Raw genomic sequence first — 16,839 nt, forward strand, 5'->3', positions numbered from 1 at the left:
CTTTGTGTGTGTGTGTGTGTGTGTGTGTGTGTGGGTGTGGGTGGGTGTGTGTGTGTGTGTGTGTGTGTGTGTGTGTGTGTGTGTGTGGGGGGGGGGGGGGGGGGGGGGGGTGTGGGTGTGTGTGTGTGTGTGTGTGTGTGTGGCATATGGGGTCTCAAATGTAGTAGCCGACTCACATTGTGGGGACCTGTGTTGAACAGTTTATTGTGTCAGTCTTTGTTAGCGACTGTTTTTTGTAGCAAGTGTGGTGTCAGGTTGAGTGCATGGTTTTGATGTGTGTGTGCGCGACAGTGTTTGTGTTTGTGTGTGCTTAATTGAAACGTGCTCCCCCTGAGCATAAACCTGTCTTGCCACATTGACTTGGCAGACAACCTTACAGGTGAGTGGGTGTGGCATTACCAGCCTCAGGTGAAAGAGGAAAATCCCAGCGGCACTGACATTCACACACACACACACACACACACACACACAGAACCCAAGACAGACGTTACACCAAGTACGAGGTTAATGCGCAATAGGTGCGAGTGATCAGGATACTTCGAGGACAAAACACGATACAGTTCCAGTTTCCATCGAGGGAGCTTTTTGGACATTTGTAAAAGGAGATTTCACCATCTTGAAGAGTGTATCTGGAGCCTGATACGTCTTTTCCACACCTGAGTCGACGGTCTCACCTCTACAGACAGGCAAGGAACCAGGTTGCACACTCCTATTTCACCCACACAGCTTATTTAAACTCTGCTTTACCAGATTTGTGATTTGTTTGTCGCGTGTTGTGTTCAAAAACATGCCAACCACATACTGACACATGTGATACGTGCTCATAACAAATACCAGCTGGCATCATATCAAAACACCCTCTGGCTAATAGACTGTTGAGTCATTGTGAGGAAGCACTTATCCATGCAGTTACTGTCTGGCACTGGAATTGGTTTGTTACTGATACAGTTGAAGTTGTTTATTTTTCAAAATTCTTGTTGGTATCCGTCAGTCTCAGAAGACGATGGAATAGCGCTGTGTGTTCGTGTGTGTGTGTGTAGCCTGATCCACGGCTGCATGTAGGGCAACATGTAGCCGCGGGAGTTCTTTAACAATAATAGCTGATTTATGAAGTGAACACTCCCTCTCTCGGTTTTCTTCTTCGGTTGTGCTGTCCAAACGTTACCTAGCACCCTTTAGGATGGTTTCCCAATCCCTGGTTCCCGGCTGTAGGCCAATTTAGTTTAGGCTTATCCCTGGTGACGGATTGTTTCCAAGGCATTTAGTGAGACTGGAGGGTCCTCTACAGAGTGCTAGTCTGGGCACAAGAAGAAGAAAGCAGAAGAAGCAGAAGAAGAAGCAGAAGAAGAAGAAGAAAAAGAAGAAGAAGAATTTACGGGATGTTTACCTTAAGCTTTTGCTATCTCCTAGCTACTCACAAGACTTTGTTTTAGACTATTTGACCATCATCATCATCATCACCAGAGGGGATCAACCCGAGGCCATACTTGTAGGCTCTCTTTACACCAGAGCCAGCTAGCAGGGAAGGCTGAACGTGGACTATGACACACACACACACACACACACACCACACACTGACATATCACTGACAAACACACCTACAGCTGGATTGAACTAATGAGCCCTGGCACTGTGCCAGACACTGCAGCAGTAATTATTGTTATATTCAACCTATGGATTGAGCCAACTGAAGAACAATCAACGCCTTTATTTATTCATTCATACTGAACATACAATACAGTAATTTACTAGATATGAACAAGTATTTGTAATGTCAAAACATTTGCAATAACCTTGATAATATTAAACCAGCTTGGCTAAATGATCATTCCGTTTATTAACTGTCAAAATGTCCACATTCCTGTTGTGCATTCAGTGTGTGTGTGTGTGCGTGATGCTGCCGGTAGAAGAGAAACTGGCCTTGCTTCATTCCCGAAAAGTCTTCCAACCGTTTGAGTGTTTGTGTGTGTGTCTGTGTGTGTTATATAAGGTCTTCATTTATCTCACATACCTTTTACTTTTCTCCCTGAAGCGTTCTTCGCCTTCACTCCGTTTGACCTTTGACTTTGTTTTGCATGTGTCACTTTCCCACATTAAAAACTAAAACAAATTAAATCTGTTTATATCTTCACATTATTCTGATCGTCCCCGAAATGGCACCAGAGCAATGGCATCATGTTTGTAACACATTAGATTATTAGTATTTCATAATTATTGTGAAATGTCTAATTTAGTCATGTATAACTGGGACATCATTTTTGTATGTCTGTCTCTATGCCCACAGGATGTCCTTATATGGCAGTTTTCTCTCTGATGACCAGTTCCAGTGCTCCATCTGTCTGGATGTCTTCACTAATCCGTGTCCACTCCATGTGGACACAGTTACTGCATGTCCTGCATCTCTAGATACTGGGACGGATCGAAGGTCTGTGTGTGTGTGTGTGTGTGTGTGTGTGTGTGTGTGTGTGTGTGTGTGTGTGTGTGTGTGTGGCTTTCATTCTTTTCCTCCATTCTTCATCTACACCTTTCTCCTTTCCTTCATTCCTTCTCCACCTCACAGTCTCCACCCTCTCTCTCCCAGGTTTGCCAGTGCCCTCTGTGTAAGAAGACCTACCAAAAGCGACCGGACCTACAGATCAACAGGACGCTCAAAGAGATCACTGAGCAGTTCAGATCCATGAGGGGAGGGGAGGAGAGGGAGCAGGGAGGGATAAAAGGGGAGGACGTGGAGGATATGAGGCAGGAATGCCAGACAAAATGTTTGAGGAGTTGAAGAAGAAGCTGCCAAAAACGCAGATGGCCATGAACTTCGAGGTTCCTGCTCATGGTGGGAAAGATGGCTGTCCCTGCACTGAAGGGATTTGAACTCATTTATGGCACTAACTAAATAGACAGTGATTCTCCTTGAAAACAGATGGACTCTGTCTTATCTTTGCAGGTCAGACTATGCCTATTTCACGTTTGACCCCTCCCAACTCAGCCCTGCTGGCATCGTCAGTGCCGAACGACAGTCCAATCTCTGCCATGACCCAATTCCATCCGCAGACCCCCACCTTCAGCATCCCTGAACCTCCTTCACCTCACTCACGCTGCTCCAGTGGCCGCAGAAGGTTCACCCTGAGTGTGGCGGCAGACAGCCAGAGTCTCCCTCTCTGTGATGTCCACCACAGGGGAATAATGGTACAAAAACACCAATTCTTCTGTACAATTAGTGGGATCTCAACTCAATCTGTATACTTACAATTAGAAAGACTTTTCACCCTTCATAGCGACTGCCCTAGCAACACCATTGCAACCACCCCAGCAACTACCAATAACACCAAAGCAACTCCTACAAACACCACAGCAACCATCCAAAACATAACAGAAAACGCTTGTGCCATCACCCGGAACACCATAGAAATCACCTCAGCTGACATGCAGAGCACCATAGCAACCACTGTAAACACCAAGCCATAGCGCTGACCCCCAAACAACATAACAACCACCCAAGCGACCTCCCTGGCAACATAACAGGAAGTCCCAGGAAGCAGCAAGCACATGTTATCTTTTCTATGACCTTTTCTTTGATCGTAATGCTCTCTCCGTGATTTCAGCTTTACTGTCGGACAGACCGAGTGTGTATCTGTCCTGAGTGTGCGGCTCAGGACCATCAGGATCATGACACGGTGACCGTTGAAGCCGAATGGATGGAAAACAAGGTAACAAAGTTTTCACTTTTACTTCCATTAACATAAAGCGAGACGTTCTAGACTGTATCAGACAATTTCATTGGTTTACAGGCTTTAGAGAAACACAAATGATTTAGCTGGCTGCCTTTGTCAGTGTTGGTTTCGTTAACCAGGTGACAACAATGGCTCAAGAAGGAAGACGATAATCCCAGCCTTGTGCGGGAAAGAATCACAATACACATGTTGGGTGGCAGACACGTGATAGCCGGCAGTTCCTCATACTTGGAAATCTGAGAGGGACACAATTGTCTCAGCAGAAAAACAATACAGACTCGTGTTTGCATTCAGCTCTTTGTGTTTCAATAGCTGACAAAAATATCATCTGATGCAAATAATTGTTATCATGGGTACTTAATCTTGGCAAAATGTCAACATACTTGACTGCTGCATAGTTTTCAAAGTCGTCACACCAGATGCAGCTTGTTCTTCTTTTGTCGATTGTTGTTAGCACCCATTACCAAAACAAATTCCTTGTAAGCTCCTGATTCTTATTTTGAACGTGTGTGTGTGTGTGTGTGTGTGTGTGTGTGTGTGTGTGTGTGTGTGTGTGTGTGTGTGTGTGTGTGTGTGTGTGTGTGTGTGTGTGTGTGTGTGTGTGTGTGTGCGTGTGTTTGTGTGTGTACATATCCAGGCCCAGCTAAGTGTGTTGGAACAGGAGATCCAGGAGATGATCAGAAAGAGAGTCTGGAAGATTGAAGCGATCAGAATGTCAGTGAATGAACTGGAGGTTGGTCTCGCTCTCTCTCTCTCTCTCTCTCTCTCTCTCTCTCTCTCTCTCTCTCTCTCTCTCTCTCTCTCTCTCTCTCTCTCTCTCTCTCTCTCTCTCTCTCTCTCTCTCTCTCTCTCTCACACACACACACATACACACACACACACACACACTCGCACTAAAAATCGATTTCTATCCCTCCCAGGTAGCGGTGGAGCATGAAACGGCAGGCAGCGTGTGCATGTTCTCGGCGCTGGTGGCAGCCATTGAGCGCTCCCAAGCGGAGCTGCTAGAGGTGATGGAGATGAGCCGGAGGGCGGCAGAGCACCAGGCCAACGCCATGATACGGCAGCTGGAGGCGGAGGTGGACGAACTGAGGAAGAGAGGGAGCGCACTGGCCATTCTCGCCCAGTCAGATGACCACATCGACTGCGTCAAGGTTGGGGAGGCCCCAGTTTGATGCATAGTTTGAGAATATTCACACTAACCTGATGTATTGTTATAGACAGAGATGATGTAATTGCTCTAAATCTACCTCCAAAATTAATTGTCAATCTGCTGCAGAAACCCACAACCTCTATGTTGTTGATGTATTGTATTTCATCTGTCTCTTTCCCAGAGTTTTCCCTCTGTCTCCACTCTTCCTCCTACCAAAGAATGGTCCGGGGCGTCAGTGAACTCTGACCTGGGAACAGGGACCATCTACAGGGCTCTGCTAGTTGTGGTGGAACGGTTCCAGGAAGATCTGAAACATTTTGCAGAATCAGGTCAGTGAATAATGAGACTACAGGTAATTCCACATTGTTGCAGTGGGATTGGTTGTGTTGTTTCTTCCGGCTTTGTGACATAAAGAAAAGGCCGCCATGGACTTTGTTGTCATAACCACCAGGGAGGATTTAAGTTTCAGCCCTGACAGTAACTCCTCAGCGTGGACTAATTGACGTAAAGCCTGCAAGACTGCTGCTGCACATCCGTGTGTGAAACATGCAAAACATGAAGGAATTCCGGCTCAGGATTGGCGTTCAGTTCTTTATCCGTGTCTTCCTCTTGCTCTCCAGGTTTCCCTGCCTCAGTGCTTGAACGCAGTCCAGTCCGGATACAGCCCAGTGAGTATCATCTCTCCATTCCACCTTAAATAGACTATGAAAAGACTTTAATTGTGTGTTTCTGCTTTTTTTTCATGAAACGTCCAGAGGTGAGGAGAGTCCAGGAGTATGCAAGTATGTAACAAACACACACATGTAATTCACTACACACAAATACACACTACTTCATTGAATTTGATCATTTAAGATACATGATCAAATTAGAAACTAATGTATTTCTCTTATTCTTTGCACTGCAGTGGATGTTACTCTGGACTGTAATACTGCCCACCCAAGACTCGTCTTATCAGAGGACATGAAGAGCGTGAGTTAAATTCCTTTCCTGTCAGGTGCATACATCCTTCTAGCCAATAGGTGGCAGTAGGCTTACCTGAGCTGTCTGTCTCCCTGCCTGCAGGTGAAGTGTGGCGAGCGCCACCAGCCGCTTCCAGACAGCCCAGACAGGTTTGACCGAGTCGTGTGTGTCCTCGGGAGGGAGGCCATGTCCTCAGGGAGACACTACTGGGAGGTAGGTTTGGTTATCAGAACAAAACAAACACACTCATTTGTGTAAGACATCCGTGGGCTCGTCCGGGATTTGAACCCGGGACCTCTCGCACCCAAAGCGAGAATCATACCCCTAGACCAACGAGCCACACGTTTCATGCTCAGACATGTGCGGATCGTGTCTCCATGCAGGTGGAGGTGGGCGGGAAGACAGACTGGGATCTAGGCGTGGCCAGTCAATCAATCAACAGGAAGGGAAAAATCGAGGTTACCCCTAGCAACGGATACTGGTTCCTCAGTCTCAGAGACAAGTGAGTGTTGTCATCAACCCCAGCATCGTAGTGATGCTGATTGCACAGTTGCTGAGTTGAGGCTGAGTAGTGAACTGAACTTCGTCTCCTCTCCTCAGGAACAAATACGCCTTTCGCACTGAACCCTCCACAGACGTCCCCCTGAACCTCAGACCACAGAAGATCGGCATATATGTGGACTATCAGAAAGGACAGGTGCATGATGGGATTGTCTTTTACACTGTCTCAATCACAATAACCTGGTTCACCTGCTCTAGCTATTTACTCAAGTTCCATTTTGAGATAACACGTCATCCTTTTTCTTACAGGTTTCTTTCTACAACGTCGACGCCAAAATCCACATCTACACTTTCCAGGACACTTTTACCGAAAACATCTTCCCGTTCTTCAGCCCGTGTACTAATAAGTCTGGAAAGAACGACGGGCCACTGTTGATCACGCCAGTAAATATGTCCGAGTGACGGATTTATAACACGTTGCTTGTACCCTGGAGTTGTTCATTTGGGGATCATGATTCTACATTGATAAGCTTTATGAATATATTTGACCTACTTTCTTGTGCTGTACATACACTCTTGACACAGACGCAGGTGAACAACTGAGCTGTCCTGTATCTTACAAATGTTTTACGTATCTTCTCAGTTCTGTGTGTACTGTATATTTGGTGTTTCACTGCGAATACTTTGTATCCTAGTTTATTATCCTTGATGGTTTCTGTCACCATGGTTTCATGCCTCCACCGTTGTTGTCTGTACCAAGTTGTTGAGCGTCTTGTTGAATCACTTTATTCTATTTGCGACCCCCCCTTGTTGTGAATAAAGTTTTTATATTGAAAATGAATTTTGTGAAACATGGCTGAGTACCATTTAGCTTAGCTTGTTAGCCACAGAGCGTAAACACAAGGTTCTACAAACTAAAAGGAATGCAGCCATTAAGAGTATCATAAATTACATCTGTTTGTTACAAAATAAAGACAAATTGAGGATTCAAATAAGAGCAATGTGCAGATTTTAGAAAATAAATGTAAATAATAATTATAAAGTTATTTAAGGTGTTTTTTTACCTTGAGAGTAATAAAAACACACTAAACGTGAAGAAATCTGTTCTTCGGTTGCTATGGGAGTTGCTAAGTGCACTACTGACTTCCATTGTTCATAAGTGCTGTTGTGGTTTAATAGTTGAGCCACTGAGGGGCGGAATAGCTCCATGTATGGATGATCACAGGTATGGGAGGGTTGAATTGAACTAATCAAGAGTAATCAAACTTTGATTCATGTTTATCTCAAGAATTAATGCTCATAGCAACATCATGACATCAATTCAAATTTTGAAATGTGACAGTAAAAATACTCTTACATCATAGTTCTAAAAAAAAGGCTCAACTCTCAGACATCTCTTCAGTGTTGTAGTGTAATTTCCGTCACCCACAAAGATCAAACCAAAGCACTTTAGGTAAAGAACACACATCCTCAAGGAAATCATATTTCCATAAACAGATTTACCACAGCAGTAGTCCCATTAAGATAAATACACAAACAAAGCAAGTGCAAGTTGTACAAATAGTCCCATGTAATTACTTCACTAACCAACAGAGGCAAATTCCTAAATTCCTATACTGCCTGTTACAAAAATAATAAAAGTGGGCACACATGATCAAGAATATGTGACATTTAAGAGCAGAAGGGACACAAGATGGGAAAAGTTCACTTCATACTTAACACAAATAATATCTACTTGAAATATTACACATTCATCTCTTATCCATACTACTTGATGCATTAGCATATTGTGAGAAGCAGATCACACAATTTACTACCAAATGACACAATCTATGGCTCTTAACACCATGTTAATGTTGAGCATGCACAGATTGATTTTGATTACCATTCTGGAAATAAACAGACACGATGAACAATTCTTCAACAGAGTCAGTTTGTGACGATTCAAGGTGATGGAAGTAAATCAGACACTTTTGCATGTATAGGACAAATGTTTGTCAATTAAAATGGGCCAATCTGCCTTGTAGACAGAAAGTACTATTCAAAATAAAAGCCATTGTTAAAATAACTTGCAGACCCCTCCCTACAGGTTCAGTCATATTGCTGTGTAGGTAAGCACAGTATGTACCTACCAGGTGGCAGATCGGTCCAGATTACAAGGCTGTTCAATCTGCCTGCAAAATGTTACTGACAAAATTTATTCAGTTCAACTTTCTCTGGAACAATTCAAATCACAGCATATAGTAATAACTGATGTCAACTGTCTCCAAGCCGATCGTGAGGGACGAGTTTTCAGTCAAATTTTTATGCGAGTCGACAGTTTACGTGCAGTTCATATCCAGCTTCAATTAGTTAAAATACAATGTTACGTAATGTAGTGCATGCTGTGGTTCCCTAAGGCTAAAGAACGAACGGGTGCAAAGTAGTCCACCCGTTCATTAGTACAAAGTTGATTTTGAATGATAATAATGGGATTTGACACAATGATAAATAGCTTCTAAAAGGGTCAAAAGTCAGAACCAGCCCAGACCTGCTGTGAAAACAAACAACGGTGGGCTTTGGTTGTCTAAAACTTCAATAGCTCATGTACCTCTGGACATGCATGAGGAGGATCGCACCAAGTGAAAGATTTGATCGTGGCAATTCTGTTTCTGGGCGTATAAAATCAGAAGTTTTTGCGGTCGATGCGGTCCTGTTCCATCTGGGAGTTTGCCTTCTTCTTCTGCAGCAAGATGTGTTCGGAAAACTCCCTGACGGCTCCTTTGCCCCCGACATTGTTGCATATGTACTTGGCGGCGTTGCCGGCGACCACGGGGGAGCACTTGGGGACGGCGCTCAAACCCGACAAGTTCAGACACATGACGTCCTGTTCATCGTTTCCTGAGAAGAACAAATATTAAAAATGTCTTTCTGTATCCTTTAAACATCATCTTTGCGTCATATAAGTTACAGCTACAAAATGGAATCCCTTCAAGATGATTTCCTAAATAGATTCCCGTCGAGAGCCACAGATCTAAATCTCTGCTCTTGTGAAACATTCAAATGAAGAGGAAGGTTACCCATAAAGGCCACGTCTTTCCACTCCAGCTTCCTCTCCTCCACCATCTCCTTCACGTCATTCAGGGGCTCCACCCCAACCCGCTTCACCTTGCACCCTGTCTGCTGGGCCAGTTTTTTGGACAGCGCTTCGGACACGGGGTCCTCGGTTGTGGTCAACAGCACCACCTGGTGGAGCAAACGGGTGGAGCGGTAGTGTCGTGGCAGTGACTTGTGATGCCAGTTTGTTCAGAGAACTATACAAAATTACAAACTAACCTCCACTCCTTCTTTCTGCAAGTTGCGGATGCCTCCTGTGTCTCTGGTGCTCACGGAGATCATCTCCTCACCGGACGCCGACGTGAAGATCCTCCCGTCTGTCAAACACCCAGAAACCTTGCAGAGCATCAGCTTAACCACCTCAGGCGTGACACGGCCAAAGTACCCGTACCTGAGGGAGCAAATTTGACCCAAGAAATGAATTTGTTCTCACGTAACTGCTTTAAAAAGGAACTTGTACACGCAAGAGCTGATTATGCGCCCGGACGTCCACAGAAGCAGATGTTGGCTGCATATTTTTGGGCAGAGTTTCCTGTTCGGGCACGTCAGGGTCAGTGAGCTTTGACATCCAGTGCAGGGCGTGAACTTTCCACCTGTACGTTGCATTGACGTGTAATTGGAAAGTAAAATGCAAAGCAAATGCAACCGACTCTCTGCATTTAGGTCAAGAAATGCAGAGTGCCCCCCCCCCCCCCCTCCTGCTCACCTCAGCACCCTCTGTTCTGCCACAGGCCAGTCGATATCCACGTCTATGTCCACGCTGTACTCCGGAAGCATCTCGTAGTAGGTCATCTTACCGCCCTGGAGTGATGACCACAGAAAAGTACAAAAAGAAACTGCTGGGACGTTGACCGGTCTGCGCCCATCAATCGGTTTCAATCTTTTTATCTGAACATAAAATTTGAATATCTACAACCCAGTCACCTGCAAAAGTCCCTTGTTCATTATGAGAGGTGCGTTGGTGAAGTAGAGGGAGCCGTTCTCACAGAGTTCCCCGTCCCAGTCCTGACGCCGCGGTCTGTTGGCCGGGACAAAGTTGAGGGGCTTTGTCATCTGGTCGGCTACAGGGAAAGCAAAGGGAGGATTTGAATGGAGTACGACGGTAAGACGGGCAAACTACACAGAAACAACTGGATCCCTCCGGCGACTTTACTTACTTCCAAGCTTGACCTCCTGCCAGCGGAACTGGTGGCGCCTGACCACGGCGAAGACCGAATCGTAGCCCTTCTGCATGATCAGGTCCAGGGCCTCCTTCACGTGGAACGGGTGGAGACACGGAGACGTAGCCTGGATGTGACACAACACATCCACCTCTGTCCAAACAAAGGGCAACAAATGATGTCATTCTTTGAAACAGCAGGCGAGATAAGGTCTTTGGATACATTAGTAACAGTGAAGTATTTCAGGAGTGTAACGTGTTATTTACTCTTTGGGTGGACAAGATATATTCCCGCAGGTGTGTATCCTCCCATTTGATATAACAAAGTCAATTAAACAAAGCTTGTGCCTGTCGCCCGTGTTTGCACGTGCATCCCTGTGTGTGTTTGCGTACCCGGGTTGAGCCGGAGAAACTCCTGGATGGTTTCCAGGGACGAGGACGAGTCCCGGGACACCTCGGGGCTCCTGTGGTGCACCTTGGCCCCCCAAGCCTCCGCCACCTTTGCTATCTCTGCGTGGTCCGTCGACACCCACACGCTAGGAAATACAATGAAAGACACGTCTGGATTCAGTCATATAGATTTACATAATAAGAAAATAAATACTGTTAATAATCTTATAATAGCAGCAATGTAGAGAAAAATCCAGGTGCAGTGTAAACAAAACAAAACATGAAGTAAAATCCAGTCTTTTTCTATTGAAGAAAGCATTTGACAAGACAGTGAGCGTACAGTTAAGGGACTTTTTGGAGGTCGGTTTTTGATACAGAAAGAGGGGGGAGGCAGAGAAAAGAAAGAGATGCTGACTGGGAGCTGAGCAGTGTGATACACACAAGGACATTGGCTTGTAGTGGTCAGGTTGTTTATAAGGGCGTTGTTGGAGATAAATAGGTTAAGATAGGTTTAAGATTCTTTATTCATCGTCATTTTGCATGCAATTCACAGCAAATCGCATGCAATTGAAATTTATCTTGCACCCCCTCATATCACACACACACACAAACACATGCATTACAGAGGGGAGTTGTGTTCAGTGTCAAAGTAAAGGTTGTGATGCCACTTTATCACACTGCTGCTATGCACACGGTCCGTGTGTCTAGCGCGTTTCCATTTACAGGTTATGTATTTAGTATTATTATTATTTTACCTTTTTCTATTTTATAAACATACAGGAGGGAAGAGAGGCAGAGAGTTAGAGAGAGAGAGAGAGAGAGAGAGAGAGAGAGAGAGAGAGAATTGAATCCCTGAAGAGAACTAGGCAATGTAATGTTGAATTAAGTTAAAACAGTAGGGTGACAAACAGGGCGACAGCAGAAAGCCACGGCCGCAGAAGGTTGTGTGGTCAAATCCGTTTGAAGATGTTATAATTTGATAAACCTAACAGCACATCTTTATTTAGTAAGCAGCTGATCACATTTACTGACCCACTTCTTGTTTTGGTGTCCTTGAACTACAAATACAAACACAAACCTTACACTCGTCGTCGTGTGTAGTTTACAATTGTTGCGGGTGAATTATTAAACCCGGATGTCCGTGTACCGTATTGGTAGTAACATGCTGACCTGTCGAACACCTCGGAGTCCAGCGCGGCCCGCAGCACCCAGCCGATGAGCGGCACCCCGGCCAGCATTTTGATGTTCTTCAGGGAGATGCCTTTACTTCCTCCCCGGGCGAGGATCAGCGCGGCGACGTGTTTCTTCACCCCGTAGCGGACCTGCTTGTGGACTAACGGGACTCCATCGTCGCAGGGGAGCTTTCTCTTCCCGGAGGCCATAGTGGGTGGTTGATCGGCTGTTGCTGTAGTGGTTTCGGGATTTTTATTTTACCGGTTCCGGCGCTCCGTAATGTTGGTATGGAGTCGGTTCGGGGTGCAGCGGAGGCCGTCAGTCCGGTGCAGGAGGGGAGCTGCTACAAGGCAAACAGCGTCGTCTTTATTACGAGCGCTTCTTCTGCTTCGTGTTTTTGAGATAGATGTGCGTTAGCGTCACCTGCTGGCTCGGCGGCGCGGTGCACTGCTGAAGTGGCCAAGAGGAAGGGAACGGACAGAAAAGAAGGACCGAAGGAAGCAGAAGAAGGATACCCTTTATTTAATCCCAATTTTCGAGAAATTCGGATCTATGCAGTTACATTTACATGCAGTGTTGACATACTGCAATGTGTGCCTCCAGCGTTTTTGGTCCACAGGGGACTCGAACCGGCCACCCTCCGGTACCCAGGCCGAGAGAGAGACGGGACTCGCATATGGGGAATGATAATACGGAAATACACAAGGAAATAGAGGCAGAGGAGTAAGGAAGAAAAGTTTGTCTCACAAGCACAAGAGCCTCATCTGTCGAAAGAAATGATCAAGTAAATAATAATAAAAATGGGTGTACCAACTACACTGAGCGGCCTGGCCGACTGCTTACTCACCTCTCGCTCTCTCTCTCATTTACTCGTCTTCTCTTGAAATATTATCGTAAGTCACACAACCTGTTGAAGAATCATGTTTGGTTCCTGGTTGGAATCACATGTTTAGACGTGATATTTGCTGGTTGGAATATGATCCTCAGTGCTCCACTAATTTCCATCCATACGAAAGGTGGATGGATAGTTTTGAATAGTTTAGTATATACAGGTTAGGAAAGAAAGAAAGAAAGACACGCACACAAGTGTAGGAACCTCAGTTAGGTTTAGACACACTAACACACATAGTAAACCTTAAATGTAATTACATTACGAGCATTTAGCAGACGCTTTCATCCAAAGCGACTTACATTACATTACCACCCTATTACAGAGGGGGGAGCAGTTGGGGGTTCGGTGCCTTGCTCAAGGGCACCTCGGCAGGGACTCGAATCAGCGTCCCTCCGGTCCCCAAGCGGGGGTTTTGCCGACTGAGCTACTGCCTCCTCCTAATTCATTTCTATTGTTAAACAGTCACAATAGTTAACATGCTTGAGTTCCACTTTCCATATTTCCTTCATTATTCCTTGTGTATTTCTTTGTTCATTTTAATTGTGGGGATTTTATTGTGTAAATGACGTACAACTCAGACAGAGAAGCTGTGTTTTTACGGAAGCCAAATGTTTTTTCTCTAAACGGTAAACTTTTGAACTGATAGACATCTAAAAAATCCCCATAAATCTCCACCTACAGATAAGATAAACTTTATTTATCCTGAGAGAAATTGCTGAAATAGCTTGAACTCGTGTTGACCTAGTCACACTTGATTGCAGATTTTTAAATCTGTTCGGTTTACACACCTAACATTCTTTGAACATAAAATCTGTTTCTGTTTCTCTCTCTCTCTCTCTCTCTCTCTCTCTCGCTCCGTGTGTGTGTGTGTGTGTGTGTGTGTGTGTGTGTGCGTGCGTGCGTGCGTGCGTGCGTGCGTGCGTGTTCTTGAATCAGGCCCCATTTTCAAGATAGTTCAAGTGAAGTTACGCTCAACGCTGAACCCAAATAATGCTGCAGTGTTTGATGCCATCAAAGAGGAAGTGAGTTTGGGCAAAGAGCAAAGTCAGAGAATTTATATGCGTTAACTCTGTCTATTGTCTATTATTTATTTATTATTTAGTGTAATCAAAGCTCATTTACTTGGCATGAATTATGTTTCACTCACTTAATTTTTAAAGGTTAGATTAGAGCATCAAAGATTCCAAACTGAATTATTAGTTATGGGGTCATTCCTTTATGTTTATTAACCCTCTGGAATCTAAAATATTTTATACAGATTCACTTTTCATTGGATTTGGATTTTATTTCACACTTAAAAGCTGGACTGTTGAAAAAATAATAATCTATCAAATCATTTCTTTCTTTAAATGATTTAAATTTAAATCAGTAATTTTTTTTTCGAAAAGTCTGTTATCATTCATTTTCTTAAATCAGAGTTTATATAATCCAATAGTAGTGGGTTTTCTTTTCCTTTTTGCCTTAAAATGATACTTAAGGTACTTTAGTGCAGAGGTCCCCAACCAATCCATAGAATACTCTGCCTTGGTTTTGATCCAGAACACCGGCGGAGTTGTCGTCTGAAATTAACCATTAAGGCCACCGTCATTTGCAATCTTCTTCTGGCATGGACAGGCTCGATTCACTCCTTCGAAAGTTAAGACAGGTCGTGAATAAGCGCGGAGAGTACTGGCTCTTTAAAGACGTTTGTTTTCCGCTCATTTCTGCTAGTTTGTGGGCTTAATTTCTAGTATCAGACGAGCGTCTTGACATGTGTCAAGTGACAGACGTGCAGATGGATGGTTCCGGCCATATTTCAAAATAAGACATCTTTCAGACTGAAAAAAAAAATGTTTTTTAAATGATCAGTCTCTCTGTGCGGCCCGGTACCAAATGACCCACGGATCGGTGCCGGTCCGCGGCCCAGTGGTTGGGGACCGCTGCTTTAAAAGGCTAACGCATTAATCATGGGTTATCAACTTATTACAAAAGGATTTCCTTTTATTCAAACAGTCCTTTTAATTCAAACAGAAGCCCTCCAGGCCTTCATGAGTCTTTCTCAGGGTTGTACAAATGTCATGACATTTAAACTGAATGTTAAAGTCATGACATATTTGTGATATAGATTATGCTGTCAGGCTGTTGTGATTGTTTAAATTAAGTCATTTTTGTTGAGCTTTGCTCCTAATATCACATTTTGTTTTGTTCCTCAGTTGATGCGGAAGCTGAGTAAGAACAATTAAACCAAACAAGTCCAACTTACGTGGAGGAAACCGCCTAAAGGAAAAGTCTTCACCAAGGCTCCACGAAGAAGGCGAGCTGTCCAACATCAACGTGCTCTCTAACCTTACACAAAATGCTGCGGCACTGTGTAATTAGAGAGAACTTGACAGAATAAAGAACATTAGGTTAAAGGAGATGAGACTTCTGTATGCAAATATATCTTCCTGGTCAAACTACATTTCTGTCGAAACACGTAAGACTCACAAACATCCTCCTGTTTTCTATGACTACTTTTCCTCATGTAGGTCACAGCTGGATGAATACACTCAGCTGCTTAAGATTGTGCAGATATTTGTGTTTAGTATCTTTCCATTTGTGTATTATTTTTAGGCCGTAGAAAACCAGTCATATTGCTTGATCTGTGTTAGCACCAGGTTACCACCAGATGGTAGCAGGTGTGCATAAATTACATCTATAGAGTTAATTGAACAGTTATTTGCATGTGTGTGTGTGTTTGCAACACCTTTAGCTCCATGTTCTACTTTTATTTTACCTTGTTTGCCGCTTTTCCTTGAAGTTTATGATTAGTTTTTATTATATACAATATATATATGATACATATAGTTTGTAATACTCTCTACCTGAGTGTGTCTTGTCCAAAGAAATTCATGCAGGTTAAATCCAGGTCACCTTCAAAAACACACCCACTCACCCACAGAATTGAAAAGACTGAAGTGAATCGGGTGATGGAGCACAGGATTTCTTTGAACACCATCATTAGATGAGTTGAATGATACCAAACATGATATCTGTATATGATAAGCACACATTACAACGTGTAATTACTCATGTAAATGTATAAGCAAAATAAAGGGAAGTGGTTGAATACCTGACATGTAAGTATCTTCTGGTTGCCGCTTCAATATACTAACATACACACCAATGAAAACAATGATTACACACGCTATGATCAAAAAAGTCATTTGGCAGACGCTTTTATCCAAAGCAACATATAAATGAGATTTGAATACAACACAAGCAAAGATCTAGGGCGGAGAGAACAAGTTAGTTAGCTGAAGGTTAGTTGGTTATCAAGCGTGACACCCAAGTTCCTGACATACTTTGTGCGCTTGACTTGAGAGGAGTCAAGCTGAATGCTGGGATGACAAGGAGCTCAGTGTTTGGTAGGTTAATCTGAATATGCCGGCCTTTCATCCAGACTAAGATATTAGTGAGGCAGGCTGATATCCGTGACGACACTGTGAAAGTCTTCTGGCGGGAATGATGGGGAAGAGTTGCGTGTCATCAGCATAGGAACGGCATGAGAAGCCATGTGAGCGGACGATTGTCCCAAGTGAGTTTGTGTATACTACATGACACACACGGATAGGAGTCAAGTATCAGAGAGGGTGCAGAGGTTGTTTCCAAGCTGGCATAGGGAGTCTCTTCATACTATATTTGTTCTGCATGAACATCATTTGCCTGCCGCGTGGGAGCTGAAGTCACATGTTGTTCTCTTCTGTGATTTATGCTGCCCTTAGTCAAATGGCAAAGGCTCAGGTTCCTTTCTTAGATGTTCTCTGAC

The 16,839-nt window shown here is 44.1% G+C and overlaps 2 protein-coding genes, 1 long non-coding RNA gene and 1 other non-coding gene across 5 annotated transcripts in view; 1 reads left to right on the forward strand and 3 right to left on the reverse strand.

Moving 5' to 3' along the window:
• LOC143017004 (pyrin-like) overlaps positions 1–7,183 on the forward strand; it is a 162,856-nt gene extending 155,673 nt beyond the window's left edge. For both annotated transcript variants that reach the window (XM_076171614.1, XM_076171615.1), the window contains exons 2-16: positions 473–686; positions 2,285–2,425; positions 2,582–2,827; positions 2,939–3,180; positions 3,597–3,701; positions 4,363–4,458; positions 4,646–4,879; positions 5,060–5,207; positions 5,499–5,546; positions 5,634–5,660; positions 5,786–5,850; positions 5,944–6,054; positions 6,225–6,343; positions 6,442–6,538; positions 6,652–7,183. In XM_076171614.1, coding sequence (XP_076027729.1) covers positions 2,746–2,827; positions 2,939–3,180; positions 3,597–3,701; positions 4,363–4,458; positions 4,646–4,879; positions 5,060–5,207; positions 5,499–5,546; positions 5,634–5,660; positions 5,786–5,850; positions 5,944–6,054; positions 6,225–6,343; positions 6,442–6,538; positions 6,652–6,804 — 1,527 coding nt within the window. In that variant the 5' untranslated portion in view covers positions 473–686; positions 2,285–2,425; positions 2,582–2,745 and the 3' untranslated portion in view covers positions 6,805–7,183. The remainder of the gene's footprint in view (positions 1–472; positions 687–2,284; positions 2,426–2,581; positions 2,828–2,938; positions 3,181–3,596; positions 3,702–4,362; positions 4,459–4,645; positions 4,880–5,059; positions 5,208–5,498; positions 5,547–5,633; positions 5,661–5,785; positions 5,851–5,943; positions 6,055–6,224; positions 6,344–6,441; positions 6,539–6,651) is intronic.
• Positions 6,109–6,180, reverse strand: trnap-ugg (transfer RNA proline (anticodon UGG)). Its single transcript has one exon. It is a non-coding gene; the product is annotated as a tRNA-Pro (tRNA).
• Positions 7,184–7,735: 552 nt separating the features above from the next.
• cmasa (cytidine monophosphate N-acetylneuraminic acid synthetase a) lies at positions 7,736–12,523 on the reverse strand. Its single transcript, XM_076171616.1, has 8 exons — positions 12,158–12,523; positions 10,991–11,133; positions 10,596–10,751; positions 10,363–10,499; positions 10,145–10,239; positions 9,658–9,829; positions 9,402–9,567; positions 7,736–9,222 (listed from the first exon to the last, which is right to left on the reverse strand). The coding sequence occupies exons 1-8, from the start codon at positions 12,367–12,369 to the stop codon at positions 9,008–9,010; spliced, it is 1,296 nt and encodes a 431-aa protein (XP_076027731.1). The 5' UTR covers positions 12,370–12,523; the 3' UTR covers positions 7,736–9,007.
• A 258-nt stretch (positions 12,524–12,781) lies between these two features.
• LOC143017006 (uncharacterized) lies at positions 12,782–13,079 on the reverse strand. Its single transcript, XR_012965579.1, has 2 exons — positions 13,008–13,079; positions 12,782–12,924 (listed from the first exon to the last, which is right to left on the reverse strand). It is a non-coding gene; the product is annotated as an uncharacterized LOC143017006 (long non-coding RNA).
• Positions 13,080–16,839: the final 3,760 nt, after the last annotated feature.

The sequence above is a fragment of the Genypterus blacodes genome, unplaced genomic scaffold (assembly GCF_046128005.1).
Source record: "Genypterus blacodes isolate CSIRO-AG114 ecotype Tasmania unplaced genomic scaffold, CSIRO-AGI_Gbla_v1 ptg000260l_1, whole genome shotgun sequence".
In the NCBI taxonomy this organism is placed as follows: Eukaryota; Metazoa; Chordata; class Actinopteri; order Ophidiiformes; family Ophidiidae; genus Genypterus; species Genypterus blacodes.

Coding starts and splice junctions, on each gene's coding strand:
- cmasa (XM_076171616.1), bottom strand. CDS start 12,369: ATGGCCTCCGGGAAGAGAAAGCTCCCCTGCGACGATGGAGTCCCGTTA. Junction 11,134..12,157: donor GACTCCGAGGTGTTCGACAG/GTCAGCATGTTA, acceptor TGTATTTCCTAG/CGTGTGGGTGTCGACGGACC. Junction 9,568..9,657: donor TGCAGAAAGAAGGAGTGGAG/GTTAGTTTGTAA, acceptor TTGCTCCACCAG/GTGGTGCTGTTGACCACAAC.